Below are 23,202 nucleotides of genomic sequence, written 5' to 3' on the forward strand. Positions count from 1 at the left end.
ATGCAAAAAGCTTTTCATGGACATACACAAATGCTCACATCCATTTTATCTTTTATATAATAGATGCCTTGCTTGTGCTCTGCATTTACCTCTGAGCCCAACGTTAAAGGGTGAAATCCATTGACCTTAATTTACTAGTGTGGCACTATTTCTCAGTGCCATGGTTTCTAACACACTCTACAGCATGGCCGAGTGGTGATTTGGCCATGGGCGTAGAGATACAAAGAAACGCCTTCCCATAATTCCCTTTCTAGCTCTCTCTCTCTTTCTGCACGGACCATCATGAGGTGAGCATGCATAATTCTGTCTCCCCGTAAACGAGGGGGGAGAAGCACCCCCTCCCTCAACTCTAGTTAGTTTAGTTTTGAAGATATGTAAATTGTAAAAGTTTTTGTAATATATATTGTTTCCATAATGTAAAATAAAATAGTTAGTTATGTTTCATATATAGTGCAATTGTGTTGCATGTCGTTTTTTTTTTGTGTCTGCCATAAATGCCTTCATTGAAACAATGAAGCGGTCCGGAGGATGAGGAAAGAAAATTCCAACAAGAACGCCACCAGGGTGAAGAAATCATCTTAGGAGAAGAAGGAGCCACACAGCACATCCAACATCTCAGGTATGCTTTTCTTCTTACACATAATGACGGGCCATCTTTACGTCATCCTGAGACCACTTCTAAAACATTTAGTATAACACGTGAAGCCAGTCACACCTCAGTGACCGGCTGATCGTGTTATATGAGCAATATTCTCAAACACAGGAGGCTTTCAAGCACCTGCAAGTCATCAACTGAGAATTCTAAATTGTGCAATGTCTCACATCCTACAGTCACGTTAGAGCCTTGTTACTATCAAATTAGTTAACTCTTAGCCACCTTGTTATAGCACTTATTGATGGGAATATTCATGTTAGACTGCTATTGTTTATGAATGATAAAATATAATCCTGTTATGTGTGTGTGTGTGTGTGTGTGTGTGTGTGTGTGTGTGTGTGTGTGTGTGTGTGTGTGTGTGTGTGTGTGTGTGTGTGAAAAGTTTTAATGATCAGTTGATTGTTCAGATCTGGTCTCTCTAACCACTCATATCCCCTAAACAAAGGCCAAGTTAAGAGTTGCAAAATATATGTACTGCCACCCTCAGTTATTATAGGCTGCTAACAACGGCCAACACGTGACCCATTCTGGGGATAGGACCCCTTTGGATAGCGATATAGTAAATAACTAGTTGGTCTCAACTTATAGAGCAACCTAAAAAAAAAGGTTAATTCTCTTTGGTGATTTCCTTAACTGTGGAAAGGAAGTTACATTCTTTTGGGTGATTTGTCTTGGGTGATTGCATGAGAGGAGTTCACTGTAAAAAAAAAAATGATTGCAACTTGGAATTTTAACATTTTTGATTTAATCTATCGCATTTGGATGTGAATGTATTTTATCGACTCAGGTGTTTTTGTTAGATGCAATTGAAGCCGATGGACGCAATTGTTAACAATGCTTAGACTTGAGTTGAAGCATTTATCCCTGCTTTTGTCGTCTTCTGTAAAAGCTGCAGATGTTTGTATGACAATGAAAACGTGTTGTTCTTTTTTTATTTTTTATTCAACCAAGATAGATTGTAGACAAAAGGACGACAGATGAAGAATTCCTTTAGGCTATCACCAACTTTGCAGAATGATAATATGAGATTGCAATTTATCAGAAAGATTTCGTTTCTCTTCAAAACTACATCATTTTTTTCTAAGATGGCTTTTCATATATGAAACAGTATTTTGATAAGAGCACATAGATTTAGATTTAATTTAAAACAGACAAAAGTGTTCACTTTTTTTAGTCAAATATATAAAAATATTGTCAAACAGATTTTAAAACCTGGATGTAATTAACATTTAAGCATATAATTAAATTTTGGTTCTGACTAATTTTCATTTGTTATATCAAATTATTGACAATAAACTAATGTATTTCACTGCAATTTATTTTTTTTAAAAAATACATTTTCGGCAGTTTGTTAATATGAAGACATTCTTAAAAAATATAAAGCTCAGAAGAAAAACTCTTATTCTTTTTAGTAAGAATTAGGGTTCCTTATTTGCTTTTGTAACTTAGAAATATTTACACAGCAAATCTGAACATAATGGATTCTGGCTAAAAGTTGCTTACCTAAATAAATAGGATGTGTAAGTTACATTAGAATTTAGTTAGAGTAAATAATTGCTTAGCAATAATCAATTTCACGTTTTATTGTGCTATTTTCATGGAACTTGCATATGAATTTGACTTGAAAATATGTTCTTACTCGTCTTAATAGCTTCAATTTTCCTTTTTTGTTAACTCATAATTTATTTTAGGTAATGCCTAGGATGATAGTATCATAACAACAGAACATACTACACAACCTCATCTATAACTGAGTATTAAAAGATAATAAATTAGTCTGAAATAGTATAATAAACTGAATTGAGTATTAAAAGTATAATAATACATTAATAGAAATAATAGTTATATATATCAAATTCTGTTAAAATTTTCATTCAAGTTTTCAAACAGCCTCTTAATTCTTAGTAATTGTCTGTATTTTTGAGATGAGGTGTTTTCATTTATTGAGATTGTCGGACTGACTTCCTCATCTTGGTTGCTATAGTCACAACGTTTCGGCCGTTTTGCCCTCCGGCCTTCATCAGGTGTTTTGTATCGAACTGGGGAACCGTTTGTTAGAAGTCTCGAACCCAACCCTTTATTATTATTACGGGAGTACCGTGTTCGAACTCCAGCTAGACTCTGGGACATAGTTGCTAATTCTCTGTTTTGAATGTTACTTTTCACTGCTTTCGTTCAGGATTGAACTCAGCACCTTTGGGTAACTGTAAACTTTGATACAACGTCTAGGACCACTCGGCCATATGTCACTAGGACTCTTAATTCTTTTCAGTGCAACTACGCTATAATAGCAAAATTCGGAAAATGAAAAAAATCGATTTAAAAACAATTATATCTACTGACTTTTTGTGTTAATTTAGACGGTCGTGACAATGATATCTACTTAATTGGCATGTCAGAAGTACTACTAATATTACCGCATTATTTAAAAAAAAAAAGATGATTTTTTTTTAAACTTTATAATAAAAAAATAGCCATATAGTTTTGAGAAAAGTTTTTTGAGTTACATAATAACAAGGGAAGTAACTCAATTATACTCAAAAAGGCTTATATTTATGATTGTTAATACATAGTTCATATTTATGATTGTTAATACATAGGTCATATTTATGATTGTTAGTACATAGGTCATATGTATGATTGTTAATACATAGGTCATATTTATGATTGTTAACACATAGTTCATATTTATGATTGTTAATACATAGTTCATATTTATGATTGTTAATACATAGGTCATATTTATGATTGTTAATACATAGGTCATATTTATGATTATTAATACATAGTTCATATTTATGATTGTTAATACATAGGTCATATTTATGATTATTAACGTATAGGTCATATTTATGATTGTTAACACATAGGTCATATTTATGATTGTTAACACATAGGTCATATTTATGATTGTTAACATATAGGTCATATTTATGATTGTTAACACATAGTTTATATTTATGATTGTTAATACATAGTTCATATTTATGATTGTTAGCACATAGGTCATATTTATGATTATTAACGTATAGGTCATATTTATGATTGTAAACACATAGGTCATATTTATGATTGTTAACATATAGGTCATATTTATGATTGTTAACACATAGTTCATATTTATGATTATTAACACATAGGTCATATTTATGATTGTTAACACATAGGTCATATTTATGATTGTTAACATATAGGTCATATTTATGATTGTTAACACATAGTTCATATTTATGATTGTTAACACATAGTTCATATTTATGATTGTTAACACATAGGTCATATTTATGATTGTTAACATATAGGTCATATTTATGATTGTTAACATATAGGTCATATTTATGATTGTTAACACATAAGTCATATTTATGATTGTTAACACATAGTTCATATTTATGATTGTTAATACACAATTGATTTAAAAAATTGGCAATAGTTACAAACTATTTACCAGCACACTAAAGCCACGGTGCGCTCTTTGAAATAAAAGCTGGTTACAGTGTAACACTCTGGCTCCATTCTTATCTGCGATCTCGATTGTGTACTGAAACACTCTGTTAATCAATATGAGAAATGTGGCTTAACATTGTTAACAATGTTTCATACTTCTTTGCTGGATATCGTCTGCAAGAAGCAGACGATATCCAACAAAGAAGATTACTGATGTTGATTACGCTGATGATCTTGCTCTGTTAACTGATGACAATGCTAATGCACAAAAGTTGCTACATATCCTGGAAGAGTTAGTTGTCATGATTGGACTGCATACAAATGCAACTAAAACAAAATATATGTCCTTTCACCAAACCGACACAATCAAAACACTAGACAGAACACCACCCAAACAAGTAGATGGCTTTGAATATCTTAGCAGTCACATCGCATCCACTAAAAAAGACATCCACATCAGAATAACCAAGGCTTGGAGTGCTGAAAGTTATATGGAAATTTGTCCTATCGGAACAGATATGAAAAACACAAAATGATTAACAGATGACACTGGCTTACAACTTAAAGATCTTCCTAAGGCCATGGAAGATAGAGACCTGCAGAGGGAAAGAGTCAATTTGGTCCAGCCAACCCGCTCTATATGAAACAATTTACCTCCCCTTGGAACTTTCCAGTGTTTTTTAGCCAAGCATTTTATTTTGCTATTTTTCATCCAAAATGATTTTCTTTAATATTTATTTTTTCTACCTTATCGATTTTTGTAATTTTTGGATAAGGCCCGGATACCACTCGAGGATAAGGGTTAATGAGTGTACAGTGGTCAAAGGGGACGTCATAGTAATCGTTAGTAGTGGAAATTTGATAAATTGGACTACTTAAAGGGATGGTTCATTAAGAAAGAATTTGTTCACGTTGGACTTGAAGACAACCATATTGTAATCAGTTAAAAAACAGGAAAATAGAACAGATCCACAGGCGTGCATTGCTTTGTTCATAGAATCTACGTTTAGATTTACGCACAGATAAAGAGTAGGGAAAATTATTGATAGTGGTTTCAGTTAGACAAGTGTTTTCGTGAAAGTCAGGACAGCGGGAACCATAGATTGGAGCTCAGACGAGCACTTGCCATGAAAATAACGATAAAGCAGAGATAGGCTTGCAACGTCTCTTCTGTGGGAAAGAGGTTGAAAGAGGGGCATCTCTTACTAGGCTACAAAGTCTATTTTGAAATCTTTCAAGGCAGGATAAGCTGCTTCTAGCAGCTTATCCTGCCCAGATGTGGCAACAGTACTCTATCATTAGACGTACTTGGCTCTTATACAAGTAGAGATTTGCATCAGCAGTGATATATCTACTGGAGTGGTAGAACGATCCCACCATTTTTCCAGCAACCTTGGTAACAGATTTGATGTACATGTTTCACCTCAGATCAGGAGTAAAGGTAAAACATTGAAGCTTGTCAAAACATGGAGCCTCCCCAAGATGAGAGCCATTCATTCCAATTGATGCCAGACAGATATCAGAGTATTGATGATGTAAAGATAGAAGCTTTATTTTAGATGCATTAAAATTAACCAGCCACCTCTTTCCCCATTGCACCACGGGATCAAGATCAGAGGAGAGAGAATAAGAGAGAACTTAGTCGTTTACTGCCTTTGAAGTGTTGCCATAGATAGTAGTGTCGTCAGCATAAATATCTACAAATGATCGGATGTGATTTGGGAGATCATTTATGTATATCAGGAAGAGTTGGGCTCAGGATGGACCCCTGAGGGACTCCAGCATTAATACTTTGAGCTTCTGATTTTTACCCATCAACCACTATAAGAAAGAAATGATTTAATAATTGAAAAGACATTTCAACCACTATAAGAAAGAAATGATTTAATAATTGAAAAGACATTTCAACCACTATAAGAAAGAAATGATTTAATAATTGAAAAGACATTTCAACCACTATAAGAAAGAAATGATTTAATAATTGAAAAGACATTTCAACCACTATAAGAAAGAAATGATTTAATAATTGAAAAGACATCTCAACCACTATAAGAAAGAAATGATTTAATAATTGAAAAGACATTTCCAGCTATACTGTAGCTGGAGATTTTGTGGAATAGACCTTTATGCCATACCCTATCAAAGGATTTTGAGATGTCAAGGGCAATTGCCCTAGAAAGAAACCTCCATCGAGAAATTTGCTAATCCTACGAGATATAACTGTTAGCACATCTGCTTTAGATCTAGCAGAATGGGACCATATTGCATGTCACTGAGGAGGCTATTTTTGCTGAGGTGGTTAACTACTTCTCAAATTTACCACAGATTCCAGCAATTTACTCATGACGCACAGGAGACTGATTGGTCTCTATTGAAAGGGAGATGACCGATCACCTGAATTTTTAAATACAGGACATACTGATGTGGTTTTCTTGGCTGTTGGATAGCAATTCTCCTTAAGACAATGCTTAAATAGCTTTATAAGTGTGGGAGCTAGTTATGTTTGAAGTTTTTTGAGTGCTATAATAGTATTGCCGTCAGGGCCAATTGCTTTAAATTGATTTTGTTTATTTATTTTTATTGTTTTGTTAAATTAAACCGTAAAACGAAAATAAAATAAATTTGAAAGTCTTACCTCTGTAAAGCAGCTTCTTTTTTGGGCAGTCGCTCAGCAGCAATTAGGAAAACGTTGTGGCCATCTTTGATTCCTTGCACTAGATTTTTGGCTTCCTCACTCTTGTGCAAATATTTATTGCCAAGCCATGTTAGGTAGAAATTAGGATGCATCTTGCCATAAAAAAGAGGAAGCATATTGAGTCAAAAGTTGATAGAAAATAAATAGTTGTTATAACGAACAAAGACTTTTTTTCATTTAACAAGAATACTTTTAAGTTTCTGAATTTTTTTTTAGATAAAGATTCATTTTATCATATTATTTGAATATACAAACTGTGGTAAGTTTTGGGTGGTGTCCTTTGATGTCTGGTCTAAATTTCTTGGAGTTGATGTCATGCTCTCTGGATAGTTGCTTTGATGGCGGGTTTCTCTGAAACTATTATCTCTTGATGTGCATTGCTGTTACTACATATTGCTTTTGCTTGGTGTTGTAAGCAACAAACGATTACATTATATGGATGATGGGAGTTGAAGTGAAAATTGGCTTATGGTATACAGATGATATAAACCTCTGACCAGTGCAATTTATCAACACATCTAGGAACAATAATTTATGATATCTTTTTTCCATCTATTCCAAATAATATGCATATTTTTAAGAGTAATTCAATTTGCATATTCATAAATTTTTTATATATTTAATATTGGAATTTATTTCGACAGTATATGTTATTCATTATGCGGCCCATTTTTCTATGTTAATGTGTGTGCAAGTAACATCACTAAAATTACCAAACAAATGTGATTCTGGGAATAATAAAGAAAATGAAACTCTTATATGATTTAACTCTCAGACTCAGAAGGGGGATCATTTAATGCGGGCATTGTCTTAAACAAAAAATTCTTTATATTTTTACTTGAGTCATTTATCGTCCATGTCTGTTTTTCATCGTTTCTCTTCATCGTCGCAGTTTCGTCTAGTGGTTGCTATACAAATAAAGTATCTTTTTATGTAGAAAAGGACACAAGGAGATGTTCGCTGAGAGTTCCTTAAAGGTTTTATTTTTTGGAAAGAATTGATTCGCAAAAGAATGAGAGAGAAGCTAATATTCTCTTAACTAATGAATTATTTAACAAATTTTTTGCCAACATGCGAACAGATATATCAGAGTAACATTTCATACATAGCAATTATCAAAGTTTTCTTTCTATATTAACGGCCAACTGTCTCACGCAACTCATGATAGACTTGCATTAGTCAATGTCTTCTATTCGGCAAACTGATTTGAAAACCTTTGTTTTTCAAAAGACATGATGTTATTCATTGACTTATACCTCTGATTTGTCTAACTGATCTGACCTTTCGTTTTACTTCAATCTGCATCTCAGCTATCCTTGATTCTACTCTGCAAATCATTCTGTTTTGTCTATCTCAAACTCCATACTAGCTGAACTAATCGCCATTTGACACGGGTCCTTTATATATAACAGTTTGACTAACAAATTAAGCATTTAGAGAAAGCCGAAATTCTACAAGTGGAATATCAATACTGAAGTTGTACAATATTGGGATTAGTTATTTGTACAGTTCTCTAGAGGTTCGGCTTGTTAGTCATGCTGTCTAAGACAATATCTGTGTTAGGTAAACTCTGTTTTCAGACACTAAGTTAAATCCTGTACAAATCTCATTTTTCACTTTGTGGCATTCTTTGTTTATTCCTAGCTTCACAGACAATAAATCGTTTGTTTAGTGATATTTTTTATTACCAGCCTCGTGGACTAAACAAATTGTTTGCTTAGTGCACAAATTTAGCACCAGCAAAAAAGCAGCATAATCCACAATATTCATTTAGCAGTGAAAATGCTATTTCAAACTTATATTTTATAACTTTAGGGTGAAAACCAAAGAAAATCGCATTTTAGATTCATTTCAAAACACTTAAGTCACTCCAACTAAGAGTGTAAGCATATACTTAGGACTATTGTCATAACTGACGTAGCAATTTTCATGAATATTAATATAATATCTATTGAAAACAAGTCAATAGCATACGATCACTTTGAAAGTTAAATTAAAAATCCAATTTAACTTTCTCATTTTCTCTTTACTAGTGGGGGAGAGGACGCCTGGCTTTATCCGGGCGTAAAATACGCTTAAATATGATATTTTAATTTGTCCAGATTTCGTATATATTATTATAGACTTGTGATTTCAAAAGTAAAAAAACAGTATTTAGGTGCCAGTATTTAGGTTTGAATCAAAACCGAAACTGTAGCATTCAAAGCTGGTGACGTTACCACTGTACCAACGTGACACACATACAAACCAATTAAGAATTTAAAATAAACTAAGATAAATGTACAAAATGTTTAACGACTTTTTTTTCAATTCTAACCCATTTTTGACCCCTTAAAAACAATTTTTACCGGCTAAATACCCATAAATGAATGGCCTGTAAAAAATCCAATCATTTGATGCCCCTAGCGCCGCTCTGCGACTTTTAGTTTCTGAGGAGATAGAATTTGAAAATATGGAGACAGACATATAGCCGTTTATATATTAGATTTCATAGTTCACAAATAGATTAGCTATGATGAGAAAAAAATTAGAATATGGGCACTTAATGCTCGTGTAATGACGTCATTGAAAGAATAAATTATGTGAAAAAGTGTCAGGGTTAAGTTGAACCAACAGAAATGGTCGCTTATAGAAATGCCATCGGAATTAAAAAAATTGAAGTATGAACAACCGATTGATAAAAAAGTGTTTCATAGAAACATAAAAATGCATCTAAAAACTTTGATTAATTCTGAAAAAATATGAAATGTAAAAAGTCAAGACAAGATTTTACAATTGTTGAAGCTGAGGGAGCAGACATGTTTACAAGAAACAATAAAATCGCATCACAATTATATGGCAAAGAAAAACAAAAACAAACCAATGTACAGAAGATTACACTGAAATTATAACGTTATAGCAAAAAAAAAAAAAAAAATGAGTCATGTTAAAAAAATCTAAATAGTTCTGGTCACAAAAGATATTATTATATCAATTAGACATTCCATCTAATCTTGTTAATGCCATATATCTAAATGAATAAATGCAAAAGTTTTTTTTACCACACTATCATACTATCAAAGAATCTGTTCAAATGTGTATATAGTAGAAAGCAAGACCCTAACACATTTTCAAAACTATTTTTTAAACAGTTATAAATTAATGTTTGGTTAGTATTATTCATTTGTAATTTTATTGTCCAATTTTATTATATATATGTAATAATAGTTTTATCGATATTAGCAGTAATAAATTAAAATGATTTCACAAAAAAAAATAAAAATAAAAATACCAAAATCTTTCTAAACATATTGTTTTTCATTAATTTTTATAGGAGGTAATTTAAATGAAAACAATTAATTCTAAAAGTTACAATAAATTTATATTAAAGATATGCAATGTAAGTTATAGACTTAAAAAGGATACCTAGAGCCAAATTAATAGTCATTAGATGACAGGTATTTTTTGTGTGTTACTAAATGAATAAGTAATTTTAGTATTATGATGGTACACATAGACTAAGAGATAAGCAGCCACAATTGGCATGCGCCTGCTGTAAAATAGTTAAATAGAAAGAGTGTGATTTTTATTAGAAGATCGGTTCATTATTGAATGTCACATCGTGTTTTGGACGAGTGTCAGTTCATCTCTTGTTTTTTATTGATCTATCTCTTGTTTTGGAACTGTTATTACTGAAGACAAGAAAGTAGGACTACTACTGTTGCTGATAATAAGAATTAACGTTTTTCCTGTTGTTGATGAAAAAAGAAAAGGAAAAAATACTTAGTGTGTGTTCTTTCAACTCTAAATATTTTATGTGACTGAAATAGGAATGAATTAACCAAAAACATCTTTCTTTTAGTTATGTTGATAATTTTTTTTTCTTTTTTGCAAACAGAAATGAACCCCACAATGCAATGTATACAATCAGAAATTATGTGATTTTGCAAAAAATATTTTTTCTGAACTTTTCGGATGAGAATTATTATTTAAATATTATTGTGTTGAATGTTAATGCTTATACTACATTTCAGCAGATGTACACTACGGCCTTCTTGAGATGTTCATTCATGCATAGTGATTTGTTTTTATTTAAATTTGATGTTAACTGTTTCTTGCTGATGATTATTACATACTTAGTCTGATTAACCGATGCATTTGACATTTTTTAATTCATTAACATTTTTGTGGAGCTGAATATAAATATTCTGACTTACATTTTCAGTTTAAACCTGCAGTTTTAAGTGAACAGTGGCGATCACTAAGATCAATCGATTTTCTCAGTGAAAAAGTTATGGATTTCATAATTACCATATGACTCTTTTCAAATTTCCAACTAAACACCATAAGCGTAGATCTCTAATTAAGAGCAAAAGTCGAAAGTAATCCCACGATAATTGCACCAAACCAGTGATACAAATAAACACATATATTATCTTATATATAAAGAAAAGTCTGTCGGATTTTAGAACTAAATAACATTACATCCGAAAAAGCGATATTTGATTCTACCTAGTCAGGGATTTTCATATATATAATTTTGCTATTCAAATTAATTTCATCGATTACATACTATATCCAGCTAATGTACATATACGTTTGTGATGTGCAAAGATGCCCATGTAAATTAGATAACAATGATGATAAAAAAGAGCCCGTCTTTCTCTAAATGCTCACAACGGTATTAAAAACACTTTGTGTGTGATTGACTCTACTTAGTGAGAAAAGTCAAAAGAAATACATGGATAGCTATAAGAAATTAATTACAATGAAATTTAATAATTATAATGGAATTTGGATTTTTTTTTTCAACATAATGTTGGGGACGCACCCCTACTGCCTGGAATAATGAACTATTCCATGACGTCACTGCCGGGTAATGGTCGTCACTACTAATCCAACAGTGAGCCAAGATACAGCTCAATTACCTCTTTCATGTAGTTTTGTTAATACATATTTAACTGTTAATGTGTCTTCCTCATCAATTATTCAAAGTGTTATCACTACAACACTGATGAATGAGGATTTGGACTTACACAAAAAACCCTAAAACAAAATTGGCAGTAAGAAAAGTTGGACGAAATCGTAAGTAACCCTTCTTAGTCTCTTTACAAAAAAGAAAGTGAAACAACTGTAAACCAGACGTTTTTGATAATGTTTTTAATTTCTTGTTAAGTAATTTTTGTTTTTGAAAAAAAAACGGCTTCTGTTATAAAACGTTTTGTAGTTTGAACTTTTGTTACTTGTAGCAAAGGAAAAAGAAATAAGAAATATCGTTACGCTGTAAGACAAAAAAAAAGAATTAACCTAAATTCTAAATATAACTGTCCACTTTTATTCAAATTAGGCTTCACAGCTTAGAAGAGAGAAAAGAAACTGTCCATTTTTAAAGACTGGCCTAATTTTTGTGTTCACAGTTGACTTGTCCGGGATTAATTCATTGCAAACTGAAACTTTTAAATTGTTCAAGTTTTTTTTCTCCTCGAGTTTTAAAATTCTCTTTTTTTCCTTTTTAACTGTCGTCAGAAATGAAAATTTCATTTTACAAACTGGAAAACTGAAATTTGTCAAGTTTTTTTTTCTTCTCGAGTTCATATATTTTTTCTTTCTTTTCCTGACAGTCGTTGGAAATGAACATTTAATTTAATAAAACGAAGACATTCTTTTTCTAGCAGACAAAGAGGCCGTTTTTTCTGCAGTAAAATTTTGGAAAAAATTCGAAAAAAGAACGCTAGTTGCCTTTAAAGTTGTGTATATGGAAATACCAAGTTGAGACCTTACAGACTTCACACACACACACACACACACACACACACACACACACACACACACACACACACACACACACACACACAAGAAAGACATTTTTTTTGCCCTTTCGAGATTTTTCTTCTCCTCTTTTCCCAGTTTCAGAAAAAAAAAAATCCTTTTTAGTTCTTCGCCTGGGAAGGATATCCAGTATGGAGGACCTTAAGGCCATAATTATGCAATTAATAAGGGCTCAAATGGATCACCAGCAAAAGTTGAAGGAAAGTTTTAAAGACCAAATGCAACAACAAGCACAGTGACAACATATGTTGGTTGTGAAATTGCTTCTTCAACAGAAGGAACAAAATGGAAATTGAATAAGACGCAACACATTTTCCCAAAGCACCATATGGAATTTTATCAATACTACCTACCCAAGCAGGATATGACGTTTGACACTTTTTATAGAAGATATGAGGATTTATTCACTGTTAACTGCCAAGAGTGGTACAATGCAAAAAGGTCTGCCAACTTCTACAAAAGTTAGGGACCACAGAACACAGTATCTGAACTCTTCACGACACTTTTTCACAAGAGATAGAAGTGCTTTAAACCTGGTAAAATGCGACGAGGAAGACTATCTCACATTTGCGTCTATTGTTAATAAACACTGTGACGATTTTTGGCTAGCTGAAATATCAGTGGACAATTTCAAATGTTTGATTTTTGCACAGCAAAAATGCAGAGATAAGACGACGATTCCTATCTAGACTCGAAAGTGAACAAGGGCTCATTCTCCAAAAGTTGGCCAAGAATTGCCAATGTGTAGTTAGTGTAAAGAACAACTCACGAAACACTGAGGAATCAGGCATGTCATACATGCAAAGGAATAGTTTCAGACCAAAGGATTACTCTTGTGGAGAAAAACAAACAAACGAGAAGAAAAGTCAGGCACAACCAAAGAGTGGCCATCCAATCCCCAAACCAAATTCACCCACAAGACCGTGAAACCATTCTTAGCAGGTTTTCAAGGCTATAGCCAGAGGCAAACTGAAGGAAAACACTCTTCCCCTTTTTAAGAAGAAACGAAGCATCCCATTTGTGGCAACTGAGAAAATTGATAAGGAACTGGATCCGCCACAAAAGGCCGGAATTCTATCGAATGTGAACACCAGTCATTGGGCAACCCCTACCGTATATGTGACCAAAAACATCAATCAGATTCAAGTATGTGCAGATTTCTCCACAGGCCTGAATACAGCTCTAAAAGATTACTACTGTCTCCTCTCCACACTAGAGGAGGTATTTAACAAACCAAACGGTGGTAAAATATTTTCTAAGATGGATTTAAGTGATGCGTACTTACAGATCTCTGTCAAGGAGGAATGTTCTAAACTCATCTGCATTAATATGCACAGGGGACTCTACAAATTTTGGCCAAATGTTTTTGATTATAATGAAGAGTATGACTATCAACATTTAGACGATCTTATTTATAACTATGGTTAGGACAATCAACCAATCAGAAGCCTCCGACCTCATTATAGAAATATCGAATTTTGGATGCAAGTCAATTCATTGCCAGTCTCTGTTTTGAAACGACTGAACTGGACTACATTGATTTTTCACTGTCATTTTTGTTCTTAAGAATTACTCAACACTCGAGACTGTGACTGCATTGATTCTTTGCCGATTTGATTCACTACCATCATCTTTGTTCAACATAATGGTTCAAAACTTAGCAGAGAGGTTAGCTTTCGGGGTCAAGGTAGCAATTGTGATCTTCTAACAGGTCATAGGCAGTCTTGACTTCACTTGTGCCTACTTGGATGACATTTTCACTACCAGTAAATCGGCAGGTGAGCATAGAAAACACATACATGAGGTTTTTAAAAGAATTCAAAGCTTCGGTTTCAAAGTGAAAGAAGTTAAGTGTGACTTCCTCATTAACAAGATAAATTACCTAGGTCACATAATTGATAAAAATGGTAGACACCCTGACACTGAGAGGGCAGAAGCCATAAAGAACATGCCTACTCCTGATAATGTGCAAGCACTCCAAAGCTTTCTAGGACTGACTAACTACTACCAAATGTCATGAAAGAACATGCTTGAATTGTGCACCCGATTGAATGAATTACTTTAGAATGAAAAATCCTGGGATTGAATGCCTGAATGTCAAGCGGCATTTGAGGAAATATAACATTCAATCTTTTTCTTACACACTATGATCCAAAGCTGAAAATAATAGTTGCAAATAGCACAAGCTCATATGGTTTGAAGCTTGTATACTTCATATAATGCCCGATGATACAAAAAAACCGATTGCCCATGCATCCAGATCACTACTACCAGGTTCTGGTCTAACATCAGCAAAGACATTATGTAAAAACATGGGCAAAGACATAATAAGTGATTTTAAAATTTTATCATCATGTCATTTCTTGTGCATTTTCCTTTAATTTATTTTTTTTTTAATTTTTAATATGTTAGTTTTTAATTAGAAAATGATCTTCAGAAGATTTTTTAAAATATTAACAAATTGTTGGTTAAAAATAAGTGTGCCAGTAATAAGAAAAAATGTATTGCAACGTCAGGTTTGGAAATCTCAAGGGCAACAAAAAAGTAAAAAATCACAAATACTATGTTAAAAGTTCAAGAGACAACATAAATAATGAAAATCATATTAGATCAAACTGACTCACAGATCCAAAACGCACATTTTTCTCTGTAGCAAGATTTTCTTTTTTCGAGACTCATGGGTGAATGCCAGGAACATTCACCCTAGGCAGGTTGAGCCGGCTTCCCCCAAAGGAGGAAGTTTCATGAGAATATTAAATTCACAAATGCTCCCCAGTCGTATGTATATCTCAATAAAAGGGAGATGACAATGTTAGGTTTTTGCACTTCTTGCAGGGAGGTGAGATGTTCTCGAACGTTCAGCGCCTGGTATTCACAAATGGTCATCCATTTGGTACTGGTCAGGCTCAATGTTGATTAAATTTGTTGATCTAATAAGAACTGCTGTGGCACCAGTTGATTATGCGATATATATATATATATATATATATATATATATATATATATATATATATATATATATATATATATAAAAGTGAATGAGTCTGTGTGTGTTTGTGTCTGTGTATATTTCCCTACGCAATAACTCTGTCAATTTTTAGTCTACAGACTCGAAATTTGATATACAGGGTACTAAGATTTGGGAAAATCGAGGTGATTGGGTTTCGACCAAAAATTTCGCTGTTAAGGGGTCAAATTTTACCGATTTAACCTTTGAAAACTCTACCAAACTTCTCCGCCAATTTTGGGTCTAAACACTAAACATTTTAGATATTGGTTCCTTGGACATGGATTTAACTTAATAACTTGATTTAAGCCCAAAAGAATAAATATTAAAGGGTCATAATAAGGGTCAAATTAAAAAAAATTACCGTTTTTTTTTGTTTTTTTTTTGCTCAGCATACACCTTCAAAGACCCGGGCAACGTCGGGCACCCATTGCTAGTATATATATATATATATATATATATATATATATATATATATATATATATATGATTATTTCCACAGCCAGACAACGTCATAGCTCGCAAGAGCAAAGATATATTCTCTCACATTCTGAAAATTATATATATATATATATATATATATATATATATATATATACTAGCTGTACCCTGCCACGCGTTGCTGTGGCTCAAGTTGGCGCAATGGAAAAAGTTCCAAAATGAGAAAAAGCATGTTTCTTATAGGTTTAATTTTCCATTTTGCATCGGTACACAGTTTTTGTTGTTCCATTTTCTTAGCTGATAGAGAGAATTTCTGGTTTGGTAACTCTTGAATAAATTGTCCATGTGAAAAAACAAAGCTTGGATTGGTTTATATTTCACAACATGATAATTAGTACACCAAATTTCAGTTGCAATACATGCGGTGGCATCCCTGGCAAATATTGCTGTTGGATAATTAACCACTTTATCTGCTTTCACAACAGTGTCGATGGATTTGTATTTGACTACCTCACTTGGAATTTTACATTGAATAATAGCGTTAAGTTCATGGGCGTCTTTGTATTGACCTGCAAGAATAGCTCATTCACTTAGTCAAGTGGAATTCTTATAATTTGAATATCTGCAAAAACCTTTTAAACTAACTGCTCTTTTGATGAAATAAAATTACAGAAATAACAGAAGTTAGAAGTCAAAGAATTTTGCCCTTAACTCTGATCAGCTGGCACTTTTTCGTACCCAATTTCCCACAAGTGATGCAAAAATTTTTGTGCGGATCAAACAGTCTGCAACTGGACATGCATATTTTGACTTAAGTTTAATGTCTTCACATGGAACAAAAAAGTAGAGTATTTGCGGTAAGCATTTCTTTAATAACAGGTAACATTTGTCTGAAATCTTCTGCAAGCAATATTACTGCATTCCCAAATGGTCTGACATTGCCACGCAAATCTTGCAAGGATCGACTAAGAGCCTCAAGTGATTTTTTGCATACAATTGTGCATTCATCCTAAACAATAATTTGCATTTCTGCAATACTTTTCCCCATATTGGATATTTTGGAGATGTCGAACATGAGATTTTTGAAAAATTGAATGTTTTAAAGTAGAATAAATAATTCTTCTACTTGGCAGCAAGGTCGCAGGTATTCCTCATGCAGCAAGGCTATGTCATTTTGTTACCAAATGGCTGCCAAAATCAATTTAATTAGAAAGGTTTTACGAGTTACTTCTGGTGCTGTTCAAGGTAGCAGTAATTTCCAAATAACTTCTATTCTCACAGTCAGTAAATTAGATGACTAAAATAGGATTTATCCATGTTTTGACAATGCCTTATTCACTGTAATTAATTTAGGAGACTAAAATAGGATGAGGGATTAGAGATGGACAGATAGAGAGGAAGATATATAGATAGAAAAGAGAAAGTGAGATGAAAATAGAGAAAGAGAAGGAGATAGAGAGATAAAGGGATTGATAGATAAACAGAGAGAGGGGGAGAGTTAGAAAAAGAGAGGGATGAGACAGAGGAAAGGAGAGAGATAGAGGGAGTTAGAGAGAGAAAGGGGCTCAAAAAGAGATGGAGAGAGTGATATAGAGAGAAAGATAGATTGAAAGAGGGAAAGGGAGAGATGGATAGAGAGAGATATTAAGAGAGGAAGAGAGAGGGGGAGAGAAACAGGTGAACTACACTTCACCGTTTTTTCCCTCGTTCAGTAGAGAAGAAATCTTTCGAGACTGAGTAACCCTTTTTTTGGGGGGGGGGGCTAGATTTTCCACACATTAGAAACCGACCGGGTTATCTGTACTTTCGCCTAACAAATTAATAAAAGAAAAAGATTTTGTAAAATTTGAATTTAACATGAAAATACTATTTTAAAAAATATCACGATAACATAAGTGCATAAGTGCCACTTTATGTACTCCTTGGGCGTTGAGTTCCATGGCGCCCAGCATAATTATTTAATGGTGGCTCCCTTAGACCCCCCTCCAGTCAAGGCTAATGCATGCGCACGTAACATTTTTTTTTATTATTGAGGTTGGCTTAGTAACTAAACGATTTATTGATAATTTCGTAACCCTTAAACGCATGCCAGAAGATTTAAATTGGTTCATTATTGTTGTAATGAAAAAAAAAAGTTTCATTCAACACAAAACCAAAAACACATATTAATGATAAATGATTTATTATTCTATTCATTGAAATTTAATAATTTTTAGATACAAAAAGTGAAAAAAAAGTTAATAAAAAAATAGTTGCTTATGTGCGCATGTAAAAATGTTTGTAAAAGTGAGAAATTATTTTAATCATTTAAAAAACTTGTCTTATTTTTTTGTTTTATTTTTAGATTAGGTCCACCTTATAATCACCCCAACATCCTCATCTTAAGAACAGCTTCCGGAATAAACACCACTTCTGGAGGAGGGGGGGCTATTTGAAAAATTTAACTGATATTTGTTGTCAGCATACCCACCCGAAAATACTATTTAAAAAAAGGGGAGGGGTTCAGTGCCGTGGCAGATTTATTTATCAATAAAAGTTGCGGAGAAGTAAATTTATTTATCAATAAAAGTCGCCATTTAAAAAAGAAAATTGTGGAGGTGGACCTAAATGTAAATATTTACCCAAAACACTATCCCGAAGTTTATTACAAAAACGTTTTATTTCCGCACTATTCAACAATTTGTTCATCCGCGCATGTAAATTAAAAAATATTTGTAAAAGTGAGAAGTTATCAGTAAATGATTTAGTTTTTTTTTTATTTATTTTTTTACATTAGGTCCACCTCCACAAATGTTAAGAACGGCTTTCAGAATAAACACCCTCAACCTCTCCATGTTAACAACAGATTTCGGAATAAACACCATGGGGGGGGGGGTCAACATACCCATCCGCAAATACTATTCAAAAAAAAAAAGTCGTCATTTAAAAACAAATTTAAAGTCTGTAAAAGTGAGAAATTATTAATAAATGTTTAGTAACATTTTTCGGTGCTAATACAGAGAGTGATCCGCGCTATTTTTTAAATCATATTTCCACGTTTAATTAAAGTTTTATGTTTTTTTTTATTCAATTGCAAGGTTAAAGTACAGAATAGGTACAAAACATCCTCCCCTCCCCATGTTAAGAATGGCTTTATAAATAATAACGTTATTATTTCAACACGGATCACTCTCTGCATGAGTACCCATTTTTCTTTTAATATTCATAAAAAGTAAAACTTTTTTTCAAAATAAATAAATAAATGTTTGTAAATGTGACAAATAATCGTTTAGTTACCGCAACGTCAATAAATAAAAGATGTTACGTGCGGGGTGGGGTGGGGACTAAGAGAGCGACTATTATTTTTTTCTGCTGGTCGCCATGGAACTCAACGCCCAAGGAGTACCAAATTGTAATTTTTTTTTTTTTGTCAAATAAATAAATTTCAAGCAATTTTTACAATAAATAATAGATAGCAACTTCGTTAATTTTATGACTCGCCCCAGCATATTATAAACACCCTAACTTCCATATGTTAAAACGGCTTTCGGAATGAACCCCCCCCATTTCCCCATATTAAGAATGGCTTTCGAGGTTTATGGAAGGGCGTGTTTTTTTTTTAACATGGGGAGGTTAGGGTGTTTATAATACGTTGAGGCATGTCGTAAAAATGAAACAGTTTAGAAAAAGTTAAAACAAACTTTTTTATGTAAACAAAAAAAGAAAAGAAACTAAGCAATTAAAACGTAATGTTTCATGAGTAAAAAGCCTTAACATAAATAAAGGTATTTAAAAATTGGTAAGTACATAAATTAATTTAAATTTTTAAAATATAGGATTTTTTTTGTGCTAATGCAGAGAGTGATCCACGCTATTTTTTAAATCGTATTTCCGCGTTTAATTAAAGTTTTATATGTTTTTATTCAATTGTAAAGTTAAAGTACAGAATATGTACAAAACACCCTCCCTTCCCCATGTTAAGAATGTCTTTTTTAATAATAACGTTATTATTTCAGCACGGATCACTGTCTGCATGAGTAACTTTTTTTTTTTACTTATCTTGTAATTCGAGAGTAGTTGAAACGGAAGTTACCAGAAATATTATCGGGCAGTCTCGCAGAAACGACTTCGAAAAATATTTATATTTTAATTAATATTTTTATAATTCGCAATGTAAAATTATTTTAATAACATGCAAACATTCATTGACTTTTCAGATAGATTTTCTGAAAATTTCAATTAAATTGGTAATGTAGAAATATGGTTTTATTCACTTTTAACGAACCAAAATTACATTTATATATATATAGATATATATATATAGAGAGAGAGAGATATATGGCTTATTCATAGCACCTCTGAATGGTTTCCATACTTCTCAGCACAAAATATAACCTTTCCATAGTGAATGATCGTCCATGCATGATGAAAAAACACATCCTTTACAAGGTTAGCGTGTTAATAAGCATAGACATAGACAGAACACAGATGATCTAGAGGAATAAGATCATTCTTAACAATGGAAAGGTGCACTCCTCTAATAAACGGAAAGCCATAAAAATGTAAAATGTACAAGTTATTGCAATCAATTATCCAGTACTGAAGATGCTTCTAGCAAGTAGTTCAATATAAATCATAGCAACAAAACAGCGTTTGCATGGAATTTTGTTATCCAGTAGATGGCGAAGCTCTTTAGAGTATGCAAATGGATGCTTATATAATTTATAATATTCTGATAATTCTAATTTTAGTTTGATATAATGTAAAGACAAATAAGAACAAAGAAAGAATAGCTGATGAAAGTGTAGTCATATTTTATAATTTTGTACTTAACAAAAGAGAAGTAATCATAAAATAGGGGAAGTAACACTTCATTATTCATTACATATAAAAAATTTGCTTTTTAGACAACTTTAAAAAAATGTAAATTCAAAACAGTCATTAATTTTCTTTTTAATCAGATAAGAAAAACAAGACATTAGAAAAACTTTATGCTTAAGCAAAAAAAGGCGATGCCTTACCAGGGTTGATATGGTCCCATCTTGAAAAAATGTCCACATCTGTGCTTGATTAGAGACTTCTTTTTGTTGTAAAGCAACCACATATCCTGATATATCGTTGGCGACTGACGAAAGTTTTGTCGTCACAGGGAGGTCATTGCAAATTGTTAAGCATAACTGGGGTATTGCTTTGCTGTAAATAACACCGTTCTATAAAAGAAAGAAGGAACCGTATCTGATAACTTTGGCAAAGTTTTCATTCTTTAGAATGTTGATAGAAAATATATTTAATTAGCAATCATTTGGCACATTTAAAAATGCGGATGATATTCAAAACGAAATGGATTTATTTTATGTATGTCTTCATGTGAATCTAAATAAAAAATAAAATACAAAAGAGACAGAGAAAATAAATGCGTGATGTCATTTCATCATTAATTAAAATATTTATTTTTATTTTTAAAATATTTTTTTGTTTGTTTCTACTTCTATTTTCTTTAAAATATAAATAAATGGGCCAACCATAGTCAAGGACGACCTGGAGGATCCATTTTTGTAAATTAACACAGAGGTGAAGAGAGTCACTAATTTTCCCGGATTGCTCCACTTACTCTTGGTATTCATCTTTTAATGCTTAGAATGTTTAGTAAAGAGGTATGACTTGACTGAGAATTGAACCTCGTCTTACAGTCGATTAGTGAACACATTTTAACCATAATGTCAAAATGGTCGATTTCAGTAAATGCAAATTCTTGTGAAATTCTCATTTCCATGCAATCTATTCTTTATATAATAATCATAAAATCTTTCAATATTTTCCAAAGTTTATTGACACTAATTTCTTTCTTGATTTACTCTCGCACTATGGAACAAGACAAACTAAATTACACTAGTTAACAAAAAACATTTTGCTGTCTAAAAAAAAAAAACAGTAAGGGACTCTAGGTATAACTTCAAGCTGTCGAATTCAAATATAAAGTCAGTTTTGCCCAATCAGGTAAATGTTTCTTATTTTTGACATCAATATTTTTTCATGTATTGGTTTATTGTATGATACTTGATTCGTTTAAAAATACGGATTGACTATATGAAGCAAAATTTTTTTAGCTAAGTGTAAAGTGTAGTATAATACTACACTCCATCTTTGCTGTTTTCAGTCAGTAAAGGAGAAATCGTTCTTGACTAAGGCAAATTTTATTTTTGACCCAATCCAGAATATTTGTTTTGAGGACCTGGATTTCCCTCCTTTTTAATAATCAACCTTGTGTCTAACTCTGCCTTCATTAGAAAGTTAGTAAATAGGACATGTAACAATATGGTGAGCCAATTAAATGAGTTTTGATCAAATACCTTTGTCCAGTGCCTTGTTTTGTTGACATCTCATAGTTCCTCAGTGGATAGTGACGTTTCTGTTTCTTTCCCTTTTCTTCTAGTGTGACTTAAAATCATAACGACCATAATACAGAAAGAGCCAGACAATCGCCTAAATACAAGTTGATGTATTGTTCGAACGGTAGGAATCCAAAGGGATGTTGTAAAACGTGTTTTGATTCAATTGGATATAAATGTAGCGAAGGGTTACAAAATTGACAAACTATAATTTGACGCATTGGCCTACATCATAAGAGGGGATCACAATGAATTCGAATATTAGACCGAGTGACTAAAGGATTAGTGAAAACCAAAAATATAATGAAATCAATGCAAATTAAATTTTGTTATTAATTTACAATGCACTCTTACCCCAAGATGAACACACACATACCGTTACTAAGGAAACAAATAAGTGAGAACCCCCCCACCCCACTCATATTAATGTTATTACAAAATTAAATTAATGTATTTGGGTTTATTTCTAAGCAAAAAAAATCTTCCAGAACATATGCACATCGCGATCAGTGAAAAAAGTTACTGAGTGCCCCCCCTACCTCTTCAAATTAATTTCATTATTAAATAAAATCCACCATGATACATTTCGTTTCATTCATTAAAGTTCTCTTTGAAGGATTTTGATTTGAAATGTGTGACAGACCTCGAACTGAACTTGAAGTGGTCTGTCTGAACTAAAAGTTTTTATGTTCTACATTATTCATAAAAAGCAAAATAAACATAAATAATAATAAAAAAAATACTTCAGTTAAAAAGCAAAACAATGAAAGGGGAAACCATT

At 32.5% G+C, this 23,202-nt stretch overlaps 1 protein-coding gene across 4 annotated transcripts in view; it reads right to left on the minus strand.

Annotated features, from left to right (window-relative positions):
- Window positions 1–23,202, minus strand: part of LOC145293168 (doublecortin domain-containing protein 1-like) — a 562,737-nt gene that overhangs the window by 242,538 nt on the left and 296,997 nt on the right. For all 4 annotated transcript variants that reach the window (XM_080139630.1, XM_080139632.1, XM_080139631.1 and 1 more), the window contains exons 19-20: window positions 21,054–21,242; window positions 6,738–6,889 (exon numbers count right to left, since the gene is read on the minus strand). In XM_080139630.1, the coding sequence (XP_079995756.1) occupies window positions 6,738–6,889; window positions 21,054–21,242 (341 nt within the window). The remainder of the gene's footprint in view (window positions 1–6,737; window positions 6,890–21,053; window positions 21,243–23,202) is intronic.

This window comes from Euprymna scolopes, chromosome 14 (genome assembly GCF_053919585.1).
Source record: "Euprymna scolopes isolate OS-2025 chromosome 14, ASM5391958v1, whole genome shotgun sequence".
In the NCBI taxonomy this organism is placed as follows: Eukaryota; Metazoa; Mollusca; class Cephalopoda; order Sepiida; family Sepiolidae; genus Euprymna; species Euprymna scolopes.